The sequence below is a fragment of the Parasteatoda tepidariorum genome, chromosome 6, assembly GCF_043381705.1.
Source record: "Parasteatoda tepidariorum isolate YZ-2023 chromosome 6, CAS_Ptep_4.0, whole genome shotgun sequence".
NCBI classification, from domain to species: Eukaryota; Metazoa; Arthropoda; class Arachnida; order Araneae; family Theridiidae; genus Parasteatoda; species Parasteatoda tepidariorum.
The window spans coordinates 74358747-74378672 of record NC_092209.1 but is presented as its reverse complement, the minus strand read 5'-3'; the positions used below and the strand labels follow the sequence as shown (position 1 = coordinate 74378672).

At 28.6% G+C, this 19926-nt stretch overlaps 1 protein-coding gene across 1 annotated transcript in view; it reads left to right on the top strand.

The window, feature by feature from the left end:
* LOC107438694 (alkaline phosphatase) overlaps nt 1-19926 on the top strand; it is a 178373-nt gene that overhangs the window by 127564 nt on the left and 30883 nt on the right. Inside the window, exons 2-3 of the mRNA XM_021144908.3 lie at nt 6011-6231; nt 19284-19458. Of these exons, the coding sequence (XP_021000567.1) occupies nt 6011-6231; nt 19284-19458 (396 nt within the window). The remainder of the gene's footprint in view (nt 1-6010; nt 6232-19283; nt 19459-19926) is intronic.

Below are 19926 nucleotides of genomic sequence, written 5' to 3'. Positions count from 1 at the left end.
AAACTAGTCGAACACAGATACATCTAAATACTCAACTAATGTACTCTTAATCACGGGGCTTCGAATTCCTTTGTGGAATTAATAGCGCCGGCTGAACTATGCTCAGATTCTCACAATTGCCCCGTCATTTACGTGAGAGGAATTTATAATCCTGCTATGGGATGTGAATTATTGTTGTGGAATTGTTGTTGAAACATTTTACGTATAATAAACAAATATGTTAATTTTTTACATATAAAGTCTAACTTTATTACTTGATTATTATCTTGAGTATTATATTATCTTGAATTTTTATATTCATTGAACAAAATGTCCACTGTTAGACATTTCTGTAAAAAAATGGTTAAATGGCAATTTATTTAATTGTTGTTTTACCATAATCAGTTAAAACAGTCACATAACCATAAAAAAGATGAACTGAACTATTAGGTGTGAAAAAAAAGTTTATTGATTGTTTTGATCTAATACGGTTTAACACCAGGCCACCCGCGCATAAGGCCCACCTTATGAAGCCATTTACAGCTGGTAGCTGAGAGGGCAAATCGGTCAATCTCAACACTGGCTGAACAGGGGTTCGAAATGACAGGCGTTGATGACACAATATTTCTTCCATTCCTCCAATAGATGAAAAGTTTCTATTGTTCTGCATTCTGCAATCGGGGACCCTAAACTAACGGAATACGAAACTATGATTCATGAATAAATTGCGTAGCATTGCCACAGATCTTCAATGCCCGTTTAAGTTTTACTTTTACGGTTTAAAAACTATGCTAGCTGTAAATGGTTACAAAACCGTATATTTTTGCGCTGATGGTTTTTAAACTGTATCAGTTGTAAACTGTCTCAAAATCTTAAAGGTAAAGAATTGTTCTTAACCATGAAATCCATGGTTAATCGTATGGACGGCCGGTTATTTTACCGTCATTTCAGAATGAAAATTCTAACAGTTTACAACAAAAGTTCATCGATCGTGAAAATGGAATGTTTTTAATTCTAGTTTTTATTGCCATTTTTTTCAGTTTTGTATATTTATGTGTGGAACATTTTAGGGATGAATTTTTTTATTTTGTTATAGGATTGGCCAAAATATTATCCTTCTGAGAATTATATGTAAATTAATTTTGCTACTCTAGGAGCTCTACCTTTTGTTCGCTATCGCTCACCAAATATCGAAACTGCTTGGTGGTTTGAGCTCTTTATATTTTCATCTAGTTCAATAGTCCAGCTAATGTGCTTTATCACTTAATCTACATTTAAATTATAAAGGATTGATTATAAATATTAACTTATCACAAAATATACCAACACAAATTTTTGTTGGGCGAAAAAAGCACAAAGGCATATTTGTTGTAATTATTCCTCAATTGGATACCTACAAGTAAGGTCATCGTAGGGTAAATCGTGGCATTCGTCGATTGCGAAGTCAATCAGATTTAATACACACGTGTGACGTCAGTTACAGGTATCCAAATAAATCACATGGTTAGGCATAATTACTTCTTCTCGAGTTGCAAGTACCCAATCGATATAATTACATTGACAGTATCCCTCTATCTAATATATTGTTACTAGCAGCACTGCATTTAAATTTACAACAATTAGTTTTATTTTTGCATCGAAAAATCCGAAAACAGTGAATATAAAATATTTACTTACTCCTAAACTAATTAAATTTGGACAAATTATGACACCTTGAGCAAAAAATTTATACTTAATAACTTTTTACTTATAATTACATTTCTACGTACTTACATTATAACTTAATGGTTCAAACGGCAAGCTTTTAAATATGTTACTCAGTTGAGTTCTGCAATTAAATACAAAAAGTATCTCCTTTAAATGACATTTATGACAAATTTATAAAAAACGGTACACTTTGACAAAATAAATATCCCATGAATACTCTAATGTGGTTTAAAAGTACCATTTTAAAAAGCGTGTTTAAATGCTGAATGTATTGATTAGTCAAAGAAGATAATGCATAAACATCCGTTTAATTAAAAAAAATCTTTTCGAATGTTAGAATATGTTTGTTTTCGCACAATAAAACTCTCTTTGTATTTTAGGACTTCAAAAAAAAATTTTTTTTTTCCTTCCAATTTCTGAGCTGACATGTTGATCCCGATTGTTTACGAAACAGCATATTTCCATTGTAAGTTGTTTCCATTTTGGCAAAAAAGTTATTCACTTTTCTTTTCCGCAGAGCTCCTTTGGTTGGATAGAATTGTATCCCCTTCCAACACGTTGCCTTCGCTGTTTTCCCAAGAGAGTTTTCTATCGTTTGCATTTTGTTTTAAATCTTTTGTATTCTGAGATTTTACTTGTTTGGATGGCAACACTTCGGAGAAACGTTTCATCGGAGAATAGAATTTATTTTTTTTATCGTTATTGTCTCTGCTTTGATTTATACTTGGGGAAGTTTTTTTTTCTTGTTTTGAAAAATTCTATTTTGAATTCAGTGTATTTTTTATTGTTTTTATTTTATGCAAGATAGTTTTAATTAAAACGGAATGGAGCTGCATTTTTTTTTAATATTTAAATTCGTCCTATCTTACAGCATAACTGATCCTATAGGTTTTTTTATTATATTTATTCATAATAACAGTTTGCAAAAAAAATCAAATCTTAGGCTTAATTAATAATGCTTTATCTTTTTTAATAAACGATTGATTGTGTATATTTAGATATTCCTTGATAAGTAGTTTTGTTCAAAAATTTAGAATAGTTTCTGAATAGTTTAAAAATTTTGAAGATGTTCGTTTAAATATATTTAGTTAAAACACATAGTTATATTTATAGCAACAAAAATAAAATATCATAGAATTCAAGCAATTTTTAAATGAAAATACCAGCTTCAAGCACATTATTAGTTTTTTCTGACAAATTTAATTCTTTTAACATTTTAATAAAAATTCTTATTTAACACGTTTGTGTTTAAAAAAAACATAATTTTGAAAGAAAAGTTTTTCTTAACATAAATAGTGTTATAGCATGATTGAAGAAATTAAAGATATACATTGCTTAGTATCTATTTAATAATACTCTGAATTACAAGTTTATGGATCTTCTTTGAAGACTCTGTCATTTTAAGAAATAACTCGATTTAGTAAATATTATGCAGTTTTTATAATTTTTCTAAGACTATAGCAGTTGATAATAACTTTTAGATTATTGAAATTATCTTTTATATCTTCTGAAATTATCCTCTATTTCAAATATGAAAATTGCTCAGTTATAGAATATAAAAGGTAAGAATATAACTTTAAATTTTTATAACTTTATAATCCTGGCTTCTTAAGTTTGCTTAAAATATAACAATTGAAAAAGACAGGCCTATACAGAATTGAAGGAAAGTTAAGCTAGCTTAAGGTGTTATTTATGTATAAGTCAATTATTCTACGTATTTTAATTCTACGGAATGTTCTCTGGGTTATTGTTGCTTAAAAAGCTTGAAGTAAGATTGCAAATTACTCATCGTTGAAAACAAAATGTGTTTCATATTTTAAGTGTTTAAGTTTTCGTTCGGATATATTGTTTAGAAATTGTCATATTTAATGTTAAGGAGATTTTAAGAGATATTTTAATAGTAAAATTTCATTGTTTATCTAAGAACTGGTTGAATTTCAATATTATTGGTGAAACAAAAACACAATTGTGTAAAGAAGTTAAATTCAGGAGAATTATTTTCATTTTGTGATGTTTAGATCAATACATGTGATAGTAAAATTTGGCATTTTTTTTTTGTTTCTAAAATATTTCCTAAACAAACATAGATATTAACTTTAAAACGGATTTTCTTATCTTTTTTTTGGAATCATTGGTCAAATTTCACCATAGCTTGTTTTTAGAAATTTATCCTTTAGAAATATTCTTTAAAAATTTTACAGTTGGATTACGACGAGTGTTAAAAAATGTCTTGAATTTTAAGAGTTTTGAAAACTTTGAGAGCGGAAACAATTTTTCTACGTTTAAATTTCTTGATCACTTAAGTTGTCAACTCCTTTTGTTTTTAGTCACAATAGCTAGCATTACATTGTATAATAATACAACTGATGTTTACTTTATTGTATGTTTTATTGCTTGTTCAGAATTATTAGTCATTTAAATTATCAGCTTAAATAACAATTAAGGAAATTTTCTAATTTAAATAATTAGTTCTTTAAATTATAAATCCTAAATTAAATTTTAAAAATGCATCCTAAACATTTTAGCATTCAGTTGAAAAATATAAAGCACATTCCCAAAGAAAGCTATAGTTTTCTAATTTTTTACATAAATTTGTGAACTAACATTATATTTTTATATATTATCAGAAATTTTCTTTTGATATGTATCTCTATAATTTAAAGCTTTAGTTTCAAGTGCATCGCTGATAATAAAAAATGTTTCATTTAATATCGTCATCAATAGATTTAGTTTAAATCATAGGGTTGAATAGATTTCATTTAAATCGTAGGCCCGATCAATAGATTTCATTTAAGTCATAAAGTTGATCAACAGATTTCATTTAAATCATAGGGTTGATCAATAGATTTCATTTAAATCATAGGGTTGATCACTTATTTCATTTAAATCATAGGGTGGATCGATAGATTTCATTTAAATCATAGGGTTGATCAATAGATTCCATTTAAATCATAGGGTTGATCAATAGATTTCATTTAAATCATAGGGTTGATCAATAGATTTCACTTAAATTGTATAGCTAAAGTATTTGATTTTGTTGAACCTGTAATCAAAAACTAGCAATTGGTTGCTATCACTATTTAAAAACTACACAGACAAAAATAGTTTGATGAAACTACCTGCATTGTATGGGTTTTTTTTCCTGGTAAAAAGCATAATTCGGGTTAATAAAACCAAAATAATCGGTAATTAAAACATTCATTTGGCCATTTTTCGGTTCATATGGTTGCTGTTTACCGGTAATTCTGGTTTTCAAAATTATATTTCTTTATCACTCATTCATTGAAAAATACAAAACTGAAAAATAAATTTAATCGAATAAATGGTTTTTATGTCGTGCTCTAAGTTATCATAATCAAGTTACCAAAGTTGCTCACATATTATAAAATCATATTTAATTGTTATTTTCACCGAAATCATTAACAAATCGCTTCGGTAAAAATTGCCGGGCTTATTGGTGTTTCCATTTAGCCAGTAACATGGTAAATTATACCATATTCTGGTAGTTTTGACCTTTTTTTTTCTTCTCAATGTCGCATTTCATAAACGTGTTTCATAAAATCTCTTTAGTTTGTATCGTTTATAAGAAAATTTCATTTGATTGATATTTATAATTCAAAATTTTGTGCTTAGTTTTATCGCTAATTTAAAAGTTTATTGTACACTGTTAGAATTTTCATTGTAAAATTACGGTAAATTACCTGGCAGTTTCTGTCCATCCCATTAACCGTAAAGTTTACGGTAAAGAAAATTTTTTACCTTTATGATTTTGAAACCATTTACAAAAAGTATGGTTATAAAGCCATAAATACAAAACTATACGGTTTTTTAACCATTTATAACTAGCATTTTTCTAAAACGAATAAAAAAATTTATTACTTAACTAGACATAGGAGCTCGACTCTTCGTAAGGTAATGGGCATTGGAGAGTGCCGGACACTGGAAATTCTTTATGTGTTGAAGGGAATGGAGGAAATATTGTGGTGTCAACACTAGGACTCGAACTTCAATTCTGCCGGTCATGAGACTGACAGTAAGCTATGATAAGCTGCGTACATATCATAGCCCACTCGGCTATGATCTGTACGCAGTTGCAAAGAACTAAGTAGCTTCATGCGGTGGTTCTAGTTCGAGCGATAAAATTCTGGTTATTTAACCGTATTAGGTGAAAGCAGTTTGATTACCATTTTATTTACGGTTATTTGATTGTTTTGATTAAATATGGTAAAATAACCATTCAATATATTGTTATTTAACCATTTTTTTTCGAGAAATTTCTAACAGTGTACATTAAAATAAATGAAAAGAAATATTTCTTTTTTAGATCGATGGTTTTGGTACCAGCAAGCAAAGTCCCAGCTCTTAAGAAACTTAGATGATGACCGAAATTACAATGTGGCTAAAAATCTCATTCTTTTTATTGGAGATGGAATGGGAATGACAACTGTGACCACATCGCGGATCCTAAGGGGTCAGAAGAAAGGGCAGACCGGAGAAGAAAGCGAACTAGCATTTGATAAATTTGAATACGTAGCTCTTTCGAAGGTAAGAGACTGTTGTTTTGAACCTTTAATCATAACTATTGTTGATTAGGAATAAATGTCATAAATGTCGTAATTATGTAATAAATTGTATGCATTTTTAACATCATAGCATGCATTAATTGACAAAATAGTTAACAGGTATTAGCATTTTTATAGAAGAAAATGTAATTAATTACTACACATTGAACCGGAATCGTAAACATTATTTAAAATTTTAAATCTTATACAGACTTAAAAGTTTAGAAAAAAACTAGACTGAAAATAATTTTTGTTTTATAAAAGACGCAATTCTATTAAATATTTCGGAAATTGCTTAAAAAATAGGTTTATATTATTTTAGGTGATTTAACCCTTTGACGCAAATGGAACACCGGTGTCCTTTTATATATTTTTCTGGTTTCTGACACTCTGTTTACAAGCAAAAATATATTTTGGGATTTTTTTATTGTTTGAAACAGTCTAAGAGTTACTAAAAGATCTGTTAGATAATCATAATTATATTTGAATCCAAAATCCAAAAAAAGTAATTTGAAGTTTTTTAAAATTCATGTTCAAAAATTTATCAATAACTAATTTAGTAAATTAAAGAAATTTCAATGATGAATTACTGTTTCTCTTACATCTAAATAACTGCAAATGAGTGCAAATTTGAAAAATTGTTTGGAAATTAGCCATGTTTGGAAGATTTTACCTTTAACTCAAAAATGTATTTCATAACCGTATGCTAAATAAAATGCTAAATATGATATTTTTCACCTATTTTGACCTAAAATTAATACAAAACGATTAAAAAAAATTTTGAATGAAAATTCTGCGCCAATGGGATAAGTCTCTCTCTCTTTCGTATGCCTGTTAAGGCAGAGGGGGCGATTGTTCTTATTTTCCAGTGGGCGATCTATGGCCAAGAACACGACTTCTGCTACACCCATACGTCACGCCCATTTATAGGGCGGACCCATTCATACATCAATTCATTCATCCATAGACCGTAATTTTGACCTGAATCAGAGAACGATCGATCTCCAATTCAGTACCCCCAGAGGTTTTGATTCGTTATGGAAACATGGAGGAATTTTGCGACTCGACAGATTTAACGTGCATCAGTCACCATTTTATTACACGGGTATATATGGTGTTCAACTTCCATGATCCAACATCGATCGACTTTTTTGAAATATAGTGAAAATATTCTAATTTAAAAAAAAAATATTTTTTACGAAGTCATCATTTATACAAACAAAACAATAGTCCTTCAAATTAGATGAAACGGAATAAAATGCTAACAAGTATAACCTTTAAAATGCCTTTAAGGGATTCATAAAATATTTTAAACTTACTTATACAAATGTGATTTTTTTCACAAAATAGATCTAATCTTATTTTAAGTAATTTCTATTTTTAAAAAACAGATGGACAACCGATAATTTAAAATATTATTATTAAATTATGGAAGCTATTAAAAAATTGAATTTTAATTACAATTATAGATAGAATAATATTTCGTTCCTAGATATTTCTATTGCTTCAAAAATGCTAAATATGTTACATCTTATAGCTCTAAAACTAATGAAAATGGCTCGAAAGCATCAATCACATCATTGTATAGATAATTTCAACGTCATCGAAACCTATGTTCTTGTGCTACGCCTAATGATAAATTTTATTTCAACTGCTCATTTTAAAACCAATTGCTGATATTTATCTATATTTTTATAATTGCATTTAAATAAATGTTTATACAACGTTACACTTGTTGAGACGATAACAAGTTTAAGGTTAAAAATGCTTTTAAAGGACTCATAAAATGTTTAAACTTATTTGCTCAAACGTGACTTCTGTCATTAAATGTCTCAACTCAACATTTTAGCTAGACCACAGTACATATTTTTTCCCTCCGCAAAATAGATATATCTTCATTATAACTAATTTCTGTTTAAAAAAAAGCTTGTAAGTTAATAATTAATTCTGTTAACACGTTGAATGCCATGCGGTTCACTGGTGATCGGCACTGAGTTTGTTCGTAGCACCACGGGGGTCACCGGTGACCGGCGAAGCCAAGATTATTAGAAACACATAATTCGAATAAATTGTTATCGTTACTAAAATGACTTGAAGAAATTAATGCAATATAGAACACACAAAAATAGTTTTATTTATATACACAGAGATGCCAACTTGATCCGAACATCAAATGAATATTTTCAAGTGGTTGTTTATTAATTGTGATTCTTGGTTTAATAAATTCAATTTAGTAGATTTTTATCCACAACTATTTCCAAACTGTTCTTAGATTTATATAATTCACCACTTTTTTTAGATATATCATGCTAAACCTTTTAAAAAACTAGCAAAATCTGTCTAATATTTGCAAATTTAGTTTGTAGTTATGTACCGTTTGGCCAGAATTGCAAGTCATGTAAAATTAGCGTGGCACTCAACGTGTTAATAATTTAATATTGTTGAATTAGTGATTTTTTTAAAAATTTATTTTTAATTACAATTATAGGTGGAATATTATTTTTAACAAGATTCTTATTGCTTTAAGAAATCAAAATATGTTGCGTCTTATTTGCTCCAAAACTAATGAAAAGGGCTCAAAAGCGCCAATCACATCATTGCATTTATAATTTCTACATCACCGAAACCTATGTTCTTGTGATAAACTTTATGACAAATTTTATTTTTACTACTTGTTTTAAAATCAATTATTTACATTTATATATATTTATAATCACATTTAAATAAATGTCACCATGTTTATTGCATCTAAAAATATTAAACTGCTCACTTTGCAGCAGCTTCGTATTTATTTATGGTCCGAGTTTAATGTTTATTGCTGTAATTTCACTTCCTTCATAATACTTGATGATGCAAGTTTCAAAATCACAGAAGTCAAACCCCGAGAATCGACATTAACGTTAGTAGCGAAGAGCTGTTAACTCATAATTTTGGCTTTCCCCCTTGAGTACTTCATTGATGGGAATCAATTTCTCTTGGATATAGCCCTCTAAATTAGCTCAATCATTCCTGTCTCCTCTAAAGCGAAGTTTCCAGGCATTATTGTATCTGCTCACTTTATTTGAGATGCAACGAAATGTGGTTTGTAAATTTGTCAGAGATGCAGTAACCAGTTGACGTCGTAAAAATATCGTAGTTAAGTTTAACTATTTTGATTTTTAAACATTTATATTGTATCTTACTAGCTATGAAACTTTATGGTAGTTTACTTTTAGATATTTTAATATTTCACATTTTTGTGAAAATATTGCGAGATAAGATTTTTTTCAAACGGGTATTTGATAAGCGGAAAAACTACTTTTGGACTTTCAAAATTATTATATTCTCAGATTATTATAACTGACATGAAATCAGTTTCTCTTGGATATAGCCCTCTAAATTAGCTCAATCATTCCTGTCTCCTCTAAAGCGAAGTTTCCAGGCATTATTGTATCTGCTCACTTTATTTGAGATGCAACGAAATGTGGTTTGTAAATTTGTCAGAGATGCATTAACCAGTTGACGTCGTAAAAATATCAATGTAGTAAAGTTTAACTATTTTGATTTTGAAACATTTATATTGTATCTTACTAGCTATGAAACTTTATGGTAGTTTACTTTTAGATATTTTAATATTTCACATTTTTGTGAAAATATTGCGAGATAAGATTTTTTTCAAACGGGTATTTGATAAGCGGAAAAACTACTTTTGGACTTACAAAATTATTATATTCTCAGATTATTATAATAGATGCGAAATAAGTTCCTCTTGGATATAGCCCTCTAAATCAGCTCAATCATTCTTGTCTCCTCTAAAGCAAAGTTTCCAGGCTTAATATGTATCTGCTCACTTTATTTGAGATGCAACGAAATGTGGTTTGTAAATTTGTCAGTGATGCATTAGCCAGTTGACGTTATTAAAAATAGCATTGCACTAAAGTTTAACTATTTTGATTTTTAAACATTTATGTTATATCTTAGTAGCTATGAAACTTTATGGTAGTTTACTTTTAGATATTTTTATATTCAACATTTTAGTGAAAATATTGTGCGATAAGATTTTTTTCAAACGGTTATTTGATAAGCGTGAAAAACTACTTTTGGACTTACAAAATTATTAAATTCTCAGATTATTATAATAGATACGAAATAAGTTCCTCTTGGATATAGCCCTCTAAATCAGCTCAATCATTCTTGTCTCCTCTAAAGCAAAGTTTCCAGGCTTAATATGTATCTGCTCACTTTATTTGAGATGCAACGAAATGTGGTTTGTAAATTTGTCAGTGATGCATTAGCCAGTTGACGTTATTAAAAATAACATTGCACTAAAGTTTAACTATTTTGATTTTTAAACATTTATGTTATATCTTACTAGCCATGAAAGTTTATAGTAGTTTATTTATAAATATTTTCATATTTCACATTTTTAAACTTGTGAAAATACTGCGAGATAATATTTTTGTCTTAAGCGTATTTGACAATCCCATTCAAAATATAACATTTAGTAAATTTGTATCATTTTTTAATAATAGCAGTAATAATAGTTAATACAATAATGTTTAATAATAGTAAAAACAATTTTGAATTGTAAAGTATGAAATTTTTCGAGATCGAATTTTAAATATATCCTTTTATATAGAACACAATAAAACCAGAAACATAGTAAATTTTACCATATTCTGGTAGTTTTGACCATAATTTTTTTTTGTCAGTGCGACTTAATACGCGTGCAAAATACATTTTTTAATACAGAGCTTTCAATTTGATTAAAACAGAAATGCTATATATTTAGTAATTCATCGTAATTTAATTTCAAAAATAAATTCAAACTAAGAGACATCTGAATAAAACTCTCACTTTCTCTGTCAATTATGAAAATGGGAATGCCATATATCATTAAAAACATTACCTATACTTTCTCATATCAGCTTAATTGCGATCATAATTAATGAACGTTATGCATTAATTGAATCCCTGTCAGAAACAAATGCATTTATGCATTACACTATCGTGACATATAAAGTTCCGTCATTTTCTTAAAAGCTTTCAACACGAAAATTAAAACACTAAAGTCATGTATAATTTAGAGTTAGGAGAAATAACTTATGAAAAGTCATGTATTCAGAGTTATGCACAGAGAGAAATAAATTCTGTTAAAATTATCGTACTTGTATACTAAATATATTTTTGGTGAAAAAAAAACTTAATTTGGTTTAATGAGGCCAAAATATGTGGTATTTAAACTATCAAGTTTGGTAACTTTTTCATTCATCGAACAGGAAGTTCTGGTTTTCAATATTATAGCTTTTATGACCACAAATTCAGTAACAAATTCAATACTGAAAAGTAAATTTACTCAAATAAATGGTTTTTATACCTTTCATGCCATACCCTAAGGAATAATAATGATAAAATTACTAAATTTCACCACACTAGCTAAATTTTATCACAGATTTTAAAAAGCCATATTTTATTGTTAATTTTACCAAAATCAATACCAAAGTACTTGGGTAAAAATTACCTAGCGTTTTGCTGTTCCAATAGGGCTAGAAACACGGTAAATTTTACCATATTCTGGTAGTTATGGGCATACTTTTTTTTTCTTGGCACAGTTTGCCCATTTAATTGAATTTATTTATCTAAAAAATAAAATACTATTCAGTAATATATAGTTTAAACTTAGAAAAAATTTATGAATAGTCATGTATTCAGTAATTTATAGCGTGTGTTATTAATAAAGTTTATTTATTTTAAAATTAAAATACTGTAGACATTTATAAGTAAGACTTAAAATAACATGAAAATTAAACTTAAATAAATTAAACTAATTAATTTAAATAAATTAAATTAATTTGAAAATAATTTTATTATTATTATTGCAAAGGAAACTTTACACTCCTATTTTGTTTGAACTTTTCTCATAAATCTATATATCAAATTAGTTTATTTCACTGAATGGTGTATTAGTTAGTGCTGAAAAAATTCACAGTAACTATTTAAACAATGCCAATATTTGAAGGAATCTTGTTTTTTTGAAGAAAAAAAGCTCCCAAAAAGTATAAAAAGAAATAGTGTTATCTTAAATAAATTAGTTAGATATTATCAGTTAGATAGTCTTTTTTTAATAAAATCTGCATATATATTTTAAAAAACTATAATGAACATCTTTAAATGTCAATTGCATTTTGTATAGCGGAAAAAGAAGAAAGCGCTTTTTAAAAGATCCGTTTTCAAGAAAGTTTTGCACATCATTTTACTTTGTAAACCGTCTGTGGTATTAATAATGAAAACCTCTTGAGAATAACTATGCAAAAATTCAGACATGTTTTGAATAATAATTAAAATATAGTTAGCAACGAAGTCATTTCTATTGTGTACTTTATTCATTCCTTTTCAAGTGAAGTGTATCTTTAGCAGTATTTTTATGAATTTTACAATGCTTCTATATTTTTTTCTTAATTGAATAGTAATTTAGCTTATTTCTGTGTCTTTTAAAAAGACTATTTTACTTTATAACTGTCGTTGAACAGCCGACCCAATTTTTGGGTTTACGACTACTAATGTTGAATTCCGTAGCCTTGCAATTTCGAACCCAATCCGAAAGACAAGGGAACTAATGGAGCAAGTTTTAAGAGAAATATGCCCTCGTGGAGGTCTTTGTGATGGAACTAACCCGCAATTTCGTTACATGGAGAGGAAGGCCACGAAAACCTCCTATGGTTAGCCTGACAGCTAGGGGACTCTAATCCGTGATCCGTCTACCGCTGGGGATATTTTGCGTCAGCACTGTGGTCGGTACAAGCCGAATGCAGAATTGTTATCGGCCAGCCATAGCCGCACTGGAAGGCGAAAGCTCTACTCCCTTAACCATCTTTAAAAAATAAATAAATAAAATAAAATGTTGTTAGCAAATATAGTTACTTTTTTCGTTTTATAATTAGCGCTTTGTTGCCTTGTCAAAAGCAGTATTCATTTGAATTTTCGCTGTTATAAGTTACAAGAAGTTAGGTAATAGTTTATAAGTTATGAATTTGCGTCATTGATTAGACAAAACTGTAAAAAAGTCTCCCTTGATAATAATTAAAAAAATTTTATCAACTCAGTATCCAAAGTTTTGTCATTTTTTACAAATTTGAAAACTCTTATTTGAAGTTAAAAACAATAAGCTTACTTTAAAATACTGATTTTATCAAGATTAACATTTTTCTGTTTTTCTAATACATTCTCAAAGAATTGGCTCTTAGAATACAAAAAATGACCTTGAAAAATTTGGTAATTTTATCACGTTACTTGAGAGCATGGCACAAAAACCATTTATTTGATTAAATTTACGTTTTGGTTTTGTATCTGTTCTAAATGTGTGTTAATAAAAACTATGATTTTAAAAGTCAGAATTTCCGAAAAACCGTTTCCATATGAATGGTTTAAATACCGAGTAGTTTAGTTTTAATGCCCGAATTACGATTTATTTTACCAGAGATGCCCTTCACAGAATTCTTTTCTCTGTGGTTAAACTTTTTTTTAATAATAAAGCGAGAAATATTAATTTAGTTTTATTTTTCCTTGCGCTGAGTAAAATTTGGAATTAAAAGTGTATGACAAAGTTTTTATTATAAATTATTCTTTGCTGAATAATTATACTTAATTAGCACAATTCTATTGGTTTTTCATGAAAAATTCAACATTTTAGGGCCAAACAAAAAGGAATTTTAAGCAATCTAAGGGTTGATGATCAATGTGAACAGAGGTCGGAGACACCTGGAATAACAAAACATCTAAGCAATAAAAAAATTATCCTGCGTACTTCTGCAAATAATAAATTTGAGACAAGAATTCGTCTGACTTGAAAAAGTTATCTTATATTACGCTTCTGAAGAGCACAATACACGCAGGGTAATGCGAGAAGCTACACGAAAATTCGAAATTTGAATACTTATACACTCTCAGAAATCAAACTCTCACTTTTTTTGATTCAGCAATTCTTCAGTTGTATTTCTTTAATTTTGATAATTACTTCGTCATGAAATTCGCGTGATTTGTGACGAAACAAGAAACACTCAAATATATGACAATAATGTTGTCTCAACTCATGGCTTCATTGCCCACATAAAATTAATGCGTATAATTTGCCATTATCAGTCGATCGGCCGGCGTAGGGGTCAAGAAACTGGCCTTGCATCAGAAATGTTTTGGGTTCGAATCCCGGACAAGGGATGGATGTTCTTTCCTTCTCTGTACTATCTGTCCTTACTGTGTGAGCAGCATTGGCCCATTTAATATGGTGCCCCTGAAAGAGTGGCCAACAAATCTGCCCTTCAGATGTCTGTATGTCTTAGGTCATTCTCCAAGTGGGCATTGGAAGAAGAAAAAAATTACCATTTTTATAACTACTCTGGGTTTGCAATAGATACTCATGACTGCTAGATTAAGTATATAGCCTATCGTTGTCAATGCTCATTCTAAAAATGGTGAAATATGTTAACACGAGTAAAAGATGTTAATTTTTAATATTTAAAAACTTACACCGATGCTGCATTAGGCGCATAAAAATTTGCAAAATGTGAGAATAAGGTAGTAATTTTAATAATTTTAATCGAGGTGGGAAAATGTCGCCAAATTGACGATTTTTAAAAAAGTTTAATAACTATTAAAATATTTTATTTGTCCATTCTAAAGCCCAGATCATTCTTTATGGCGTCCCGCAGTGAACTGATCGTTAAGACACGGTTCCCAGCAGATCACCGAAGTCAAGCATCACTGGCTACGGTCAGTGTGCGGGTGGGTGACCACTTGGATCAGTCTGCGTAGGGACCGAGGGTGTGCGGTATTGGNAATACTTTTTTTTCAAAATCGTTGAGTGAATTTGTCCTTTAAAACTTGCTAATTTTTTGTTTTGTTTTGAGTGTTTTATTGCTCAAAATGTTTTGTAAGTTTTTGAAATAAAATAAAAATAAAAAGTATATGCGAAGTCACGTAAAACAATGTTAGAATGAACTTATTTTTTTTGTCGCGTAGATATTTTATTTCGTTAATTCTAAATCATGAATAATAAATTACCATTCGTGTATAAATAAATTAACCAAACGATATAATTAGTTCTTTTTATCAATCACTTGCATTAGCTTACTTAAATTTTCTGACAGACTTGCTTATTTAAAAGCTATTTCTAATAGCTAAATTACTCAGTTGTTCTCATCTTGTAGCTAAAAACAGTTTAATTAAAGTTTTATTTATTTTTTATCGTCTGTACCTTGGGGATGTTTTTAAAAGTTGAACATTAATTGAAACAAATTTAAATGAAAACGAGTTTTTTTTTTGTACGCACAGTTTCAAAATAATCACTAATGGATTTCGAAATACTAATTTAAAAATTATGTCTCTAATTTTTTTATTTACGTTTACTAATTATTCTTTTTACTTCAAAATTAATCGATATTATTTTTATAAAGTACTATCTTATTTTTAAGCAATCATGCAGCACATTCCTACACAGAGAAAAACAGTATGGTCAAAATTACCAAAATAAGGTAAAATTTACCGTGTTTCTGGCTCTATGTGAAGACCGAAAAGCACGATAATATTTACCGAAATGCATTAGTAATGTTTTTTGACAAATTTAAAACAAAACATTACTTTATTATCATGCCGTTTGGTAACAGATGTGGTAAAATTTGGTAGTTTTATTATAAAACCGTAGAACATGGCATAAAAACCCTTATTTTGGTTAAATTTACCTTCTTGTTTCGTATATTTTACTAAATGTAAGGTAATTAAAACTATAATTTTAAAAATTGGAATTTCTGGTAAACCGTTGCCATACAAACTGAAAAATTACCAAATAAATTCTTCAATTACTGTGTATTTTGGTTTTATTATCAGATTTACGTTGTTCTTTTTACCACAAATATCATAACCATACAAAAATAGTAATTTTACAAGAATTTTTTTCCCTTCTTAACTACTAAATCGTGAAGTATTTGTATGAAATATAATTTTACATGTTAATTAATCTGATTATTTATTAAATAACAGTGTCTGCACAGCGGAGAAAAAGTATTACTACCATAAAAAATTTTGATGTAATGACTATATTTGCACGCGTTAAGATGCAATTACGTTAGACATTCTTATTATATCAATGAAAGAGAACAATACTTGAACAATACACTATTAAATCAAACTCATAAACGTACTTTTTTTAAGTGAACTAATCGTTTTTATTTTGGTTTATTCTCATTTATTTATTTGATTGAATCAGAGTTTTAACTCTCAAAATAAGATATGATAACAGAAATCTGAAAAATACAAAATAGTTTTTTTAAAAGATCTGTCGAAAGTTTTTAGATAGCTTTATGTTAATTCCACTTTTTTCAGTACTTCGCCGATTGGTATTCTAACGTTAAATATCGAAGTATTTAAACAGCGATGTTTTGCGTTAAAGATTTTGTGATCAAATAAAAAATTTACCTTTAAAAAGCATTTAAATATATTATGTTCGTTAGCCATTATAATTGAGGCTTATCGTTTAAAATCACATTTCTCAACAATGCAGATCGATATTCTAATTCAACTCTTCCCAGCTTTATTTGAAAGTATCATTCAGGAATGAGTTTCAAACAAACATATAACAATAGTGATATTTAAAAACCACTCGTTAATTTGAAACTAGATCAAAGTCGCGAATTATAATTGAAATTGACATTAGAAGTGTCAAATGAAAAATAAAATATCAGTAAGTTCGACGGAATTTTAATCAAATATCAGAAAGTGGTTTCAACTAGCGAAACCCTTATTATCCTCAATTTTTAGATTATACGAAGAAAAAAAAATTTAAAAGGCAGCAATCATAAAAAAAAATACAGCGATGCTCTTTTCCTAGTAGAAACACTTTTATTTCGGGAAAATAAAGTAAAATAAAATTCTTTAACAAAGAATTCAAAAACATTTCAAGATACTAAAGTGGTCAAGTAATGAGATCGGTTTTTATTTCTTTCTTTCATTGGAGTGATGTTCTTTTTTTCCCTGAGAGATAGAGAGCGCTTTTTAAGTATTATTACTCAAAAGTGGCTAAAGAATACAGGAAGCTTATCATTTGTATTAAATTAATCTTTTGTAAAATAATGATTTGTTTAGATTAAAAAGTAGCTCTAAAAATTAGTAAATTAGTTAAAATTCATAGTCGCTACTCTATGAATTTTAACTAAAATTAGTTTACAATTTTTTTGAGGTATTTTTTCATGTCGTTTGCATTTTTTCAATGGTTTTAACGTTAGAATAAGAAATTCGGTGACATAAACTATGTACTGCTCTAAACCGATTGCGTTTTGATTTTTTTCTCATATTTCTGTGAAATTCTAAATCTTTTCGCTATTTTTAATGAAATAATAGAAATTCTTTGTTGATCATGTAGCTTTCTTATAAAGTTCATTTGTTGTAATGTAAGCTAACGTTGATTTCAATATTTTTACAAGACCTTGAATAAGTTGCGTGATGTTTTTTTTAAAATTCCCCCCTTAATTTTGTCACTAATGATCACACTTCACCATACCCCTTGTCACATGTCACACTACATCATTCTAACACAACTTGCAATTAAGAAGCACAGCGTTAAATTTTAAACGGAGAAAAAACTCCGATTAAAATCCGCACTGTATAGTAATGGCTTTTCTGGTAAAAAAAAATAATAATTTTGGACAAAAAGCCCAAACTATTCGGTATTTAAACCATTCATTTGTAATTTTTCCATTCATACGGTAATGGTCTACTGGAAATTCTGGTTTCAAAATTAAAGTTCGTATTACCACACATTTAGTAAAAAATAGAAAACTGAAAAGTAAATTTAACCGAATAAATGATTTTGCCATGTCTAAGGTATCATGATAAAATTACCAAATTTTTACCATACTTATAAATATTATCACATATTATAAAACCATATTTTATTTTTAATTTTCCAAAATTATTACCACATTGTATCAGTAAAAATGATCGAGCTTTTTGGTGTTCATATAGTTTCAAATACACGGTAAATTTTACAGTACTTCTAAGTTTTGGCCATATTTTTTTGTCTGAGGGTAGTTTATATTTCAGACTTCATTTTTAAACTTTATGTGTTTTTATACTTTTAACTTTAACTGTTTATTATTTCTGATCCCATTATTAATGATTATATGTGTACTAATCGTGATAAGAAAAAACATAATATGAATTATAAAAATTAATAATATCAAAATATTCAATAAAGTTTTTTTTCATATTTTAAGCAAAAGGGGTGATGTCACAGTTCTTGTTATCTCGTCTCTCCCCTTGTCACACGTTGCAAACTATATTTCAGACAAAAGTTAGAAAAATAAAATATTTTTCCCACCCTTATACTATGTCATTACGCGATCCTTTTGTATATCACAACATCCTATGATGTTAAAAAAAAAGAAATAAAATAAGAAACTGTCATGCAGATTTAATTCTGGAAATACTGACACTCAGGAATTCTGTACTTGTTACTCTCAAATCAATATATACCATAAAAATTGTCAGCTGAAAAAAATTGTAATTGAACGACGCTTTTTTTCAGCTGAGATAGAGATGAATTATTCATCACCAGAATTCAAGCCCAGACAGTTTGTTTAATAAGCTAATTCTTGCACCACCTCGGTGCATAAAGCAGACGGTTTTAAAATAGATTCAAAAACAAATCGTGACGTCATAGAGGAAGAAAAGAAATATACTATGTTGCTCCATAATTTACTGTAAAATTTGAATTGAACTCTAAAGATTGCATTTTTCCGTAATATATTTACCTCACATGTTTCCTGAATTGTATAACGTGCCTAATTTATTTATCTTTATAATTGGATATCAGCAAGCAACGTCATCGTGACTATCGATCCCGATTGGCTGGCACTGAAGTTATAGGTCAGGTGGTTGCATATCAGTTGTCTTCTTCTCTAGTTGAAAATATCCAATTTAACATTATCACAAGAAAAAATTGTTTGAATCAGTGTAATAGTTTTAAAGGTTGACCGTCAAAATTCCATAGACTTATTTTTTTTCCAGACTTATAACACTGACAGCCAAGTAGGAGAGTCGGGTGCTTGTGCAACTGCCTTGCTGTGCGGGGTCAAAGGTCGGTTCGAAACTGTCGGCTTGGACGATGGCGGACGTTACGAGAAATGCCAAAGCAGTTTCCAATCAAGAATACCGTGTTTAGCAGACTGGGCTCAAGATGAAGGTAACTATTATATATGATCTCTAATTATATAGGTAACTAGGATATATATGTAACTAGGAAGATATATAGGATAATTATATAGGTAACTAGGGATGATATTTAATTATAAGTCCTAAAAAGTAATGTTTCAGAATTATCAGAAAATAGAGCATTGTTAAAGTTCCAGTTTGTTTTTTTTTTAGAAAAATACGGTTTATGTACGAATTATATCATTATTGTTATCTCGTTCAAAACCTTAATTGCATTTTTTATTGCAAACCTTAATTGCAACCGGTACATATCTATTACCCAGAAAATCAATTGCAATATATTACTACGAAAATGTTAATTCCAATTACTATGGAAATGTGCACGATATTTACAAGGCAAGGCTACACGTAAGAAATATTTCTGAAAAAATACATATGCTCTGTTAAGATAGCAAGGTAAAATATCTCTGGCGAATAATAGGCATTTTTGTACTGTACT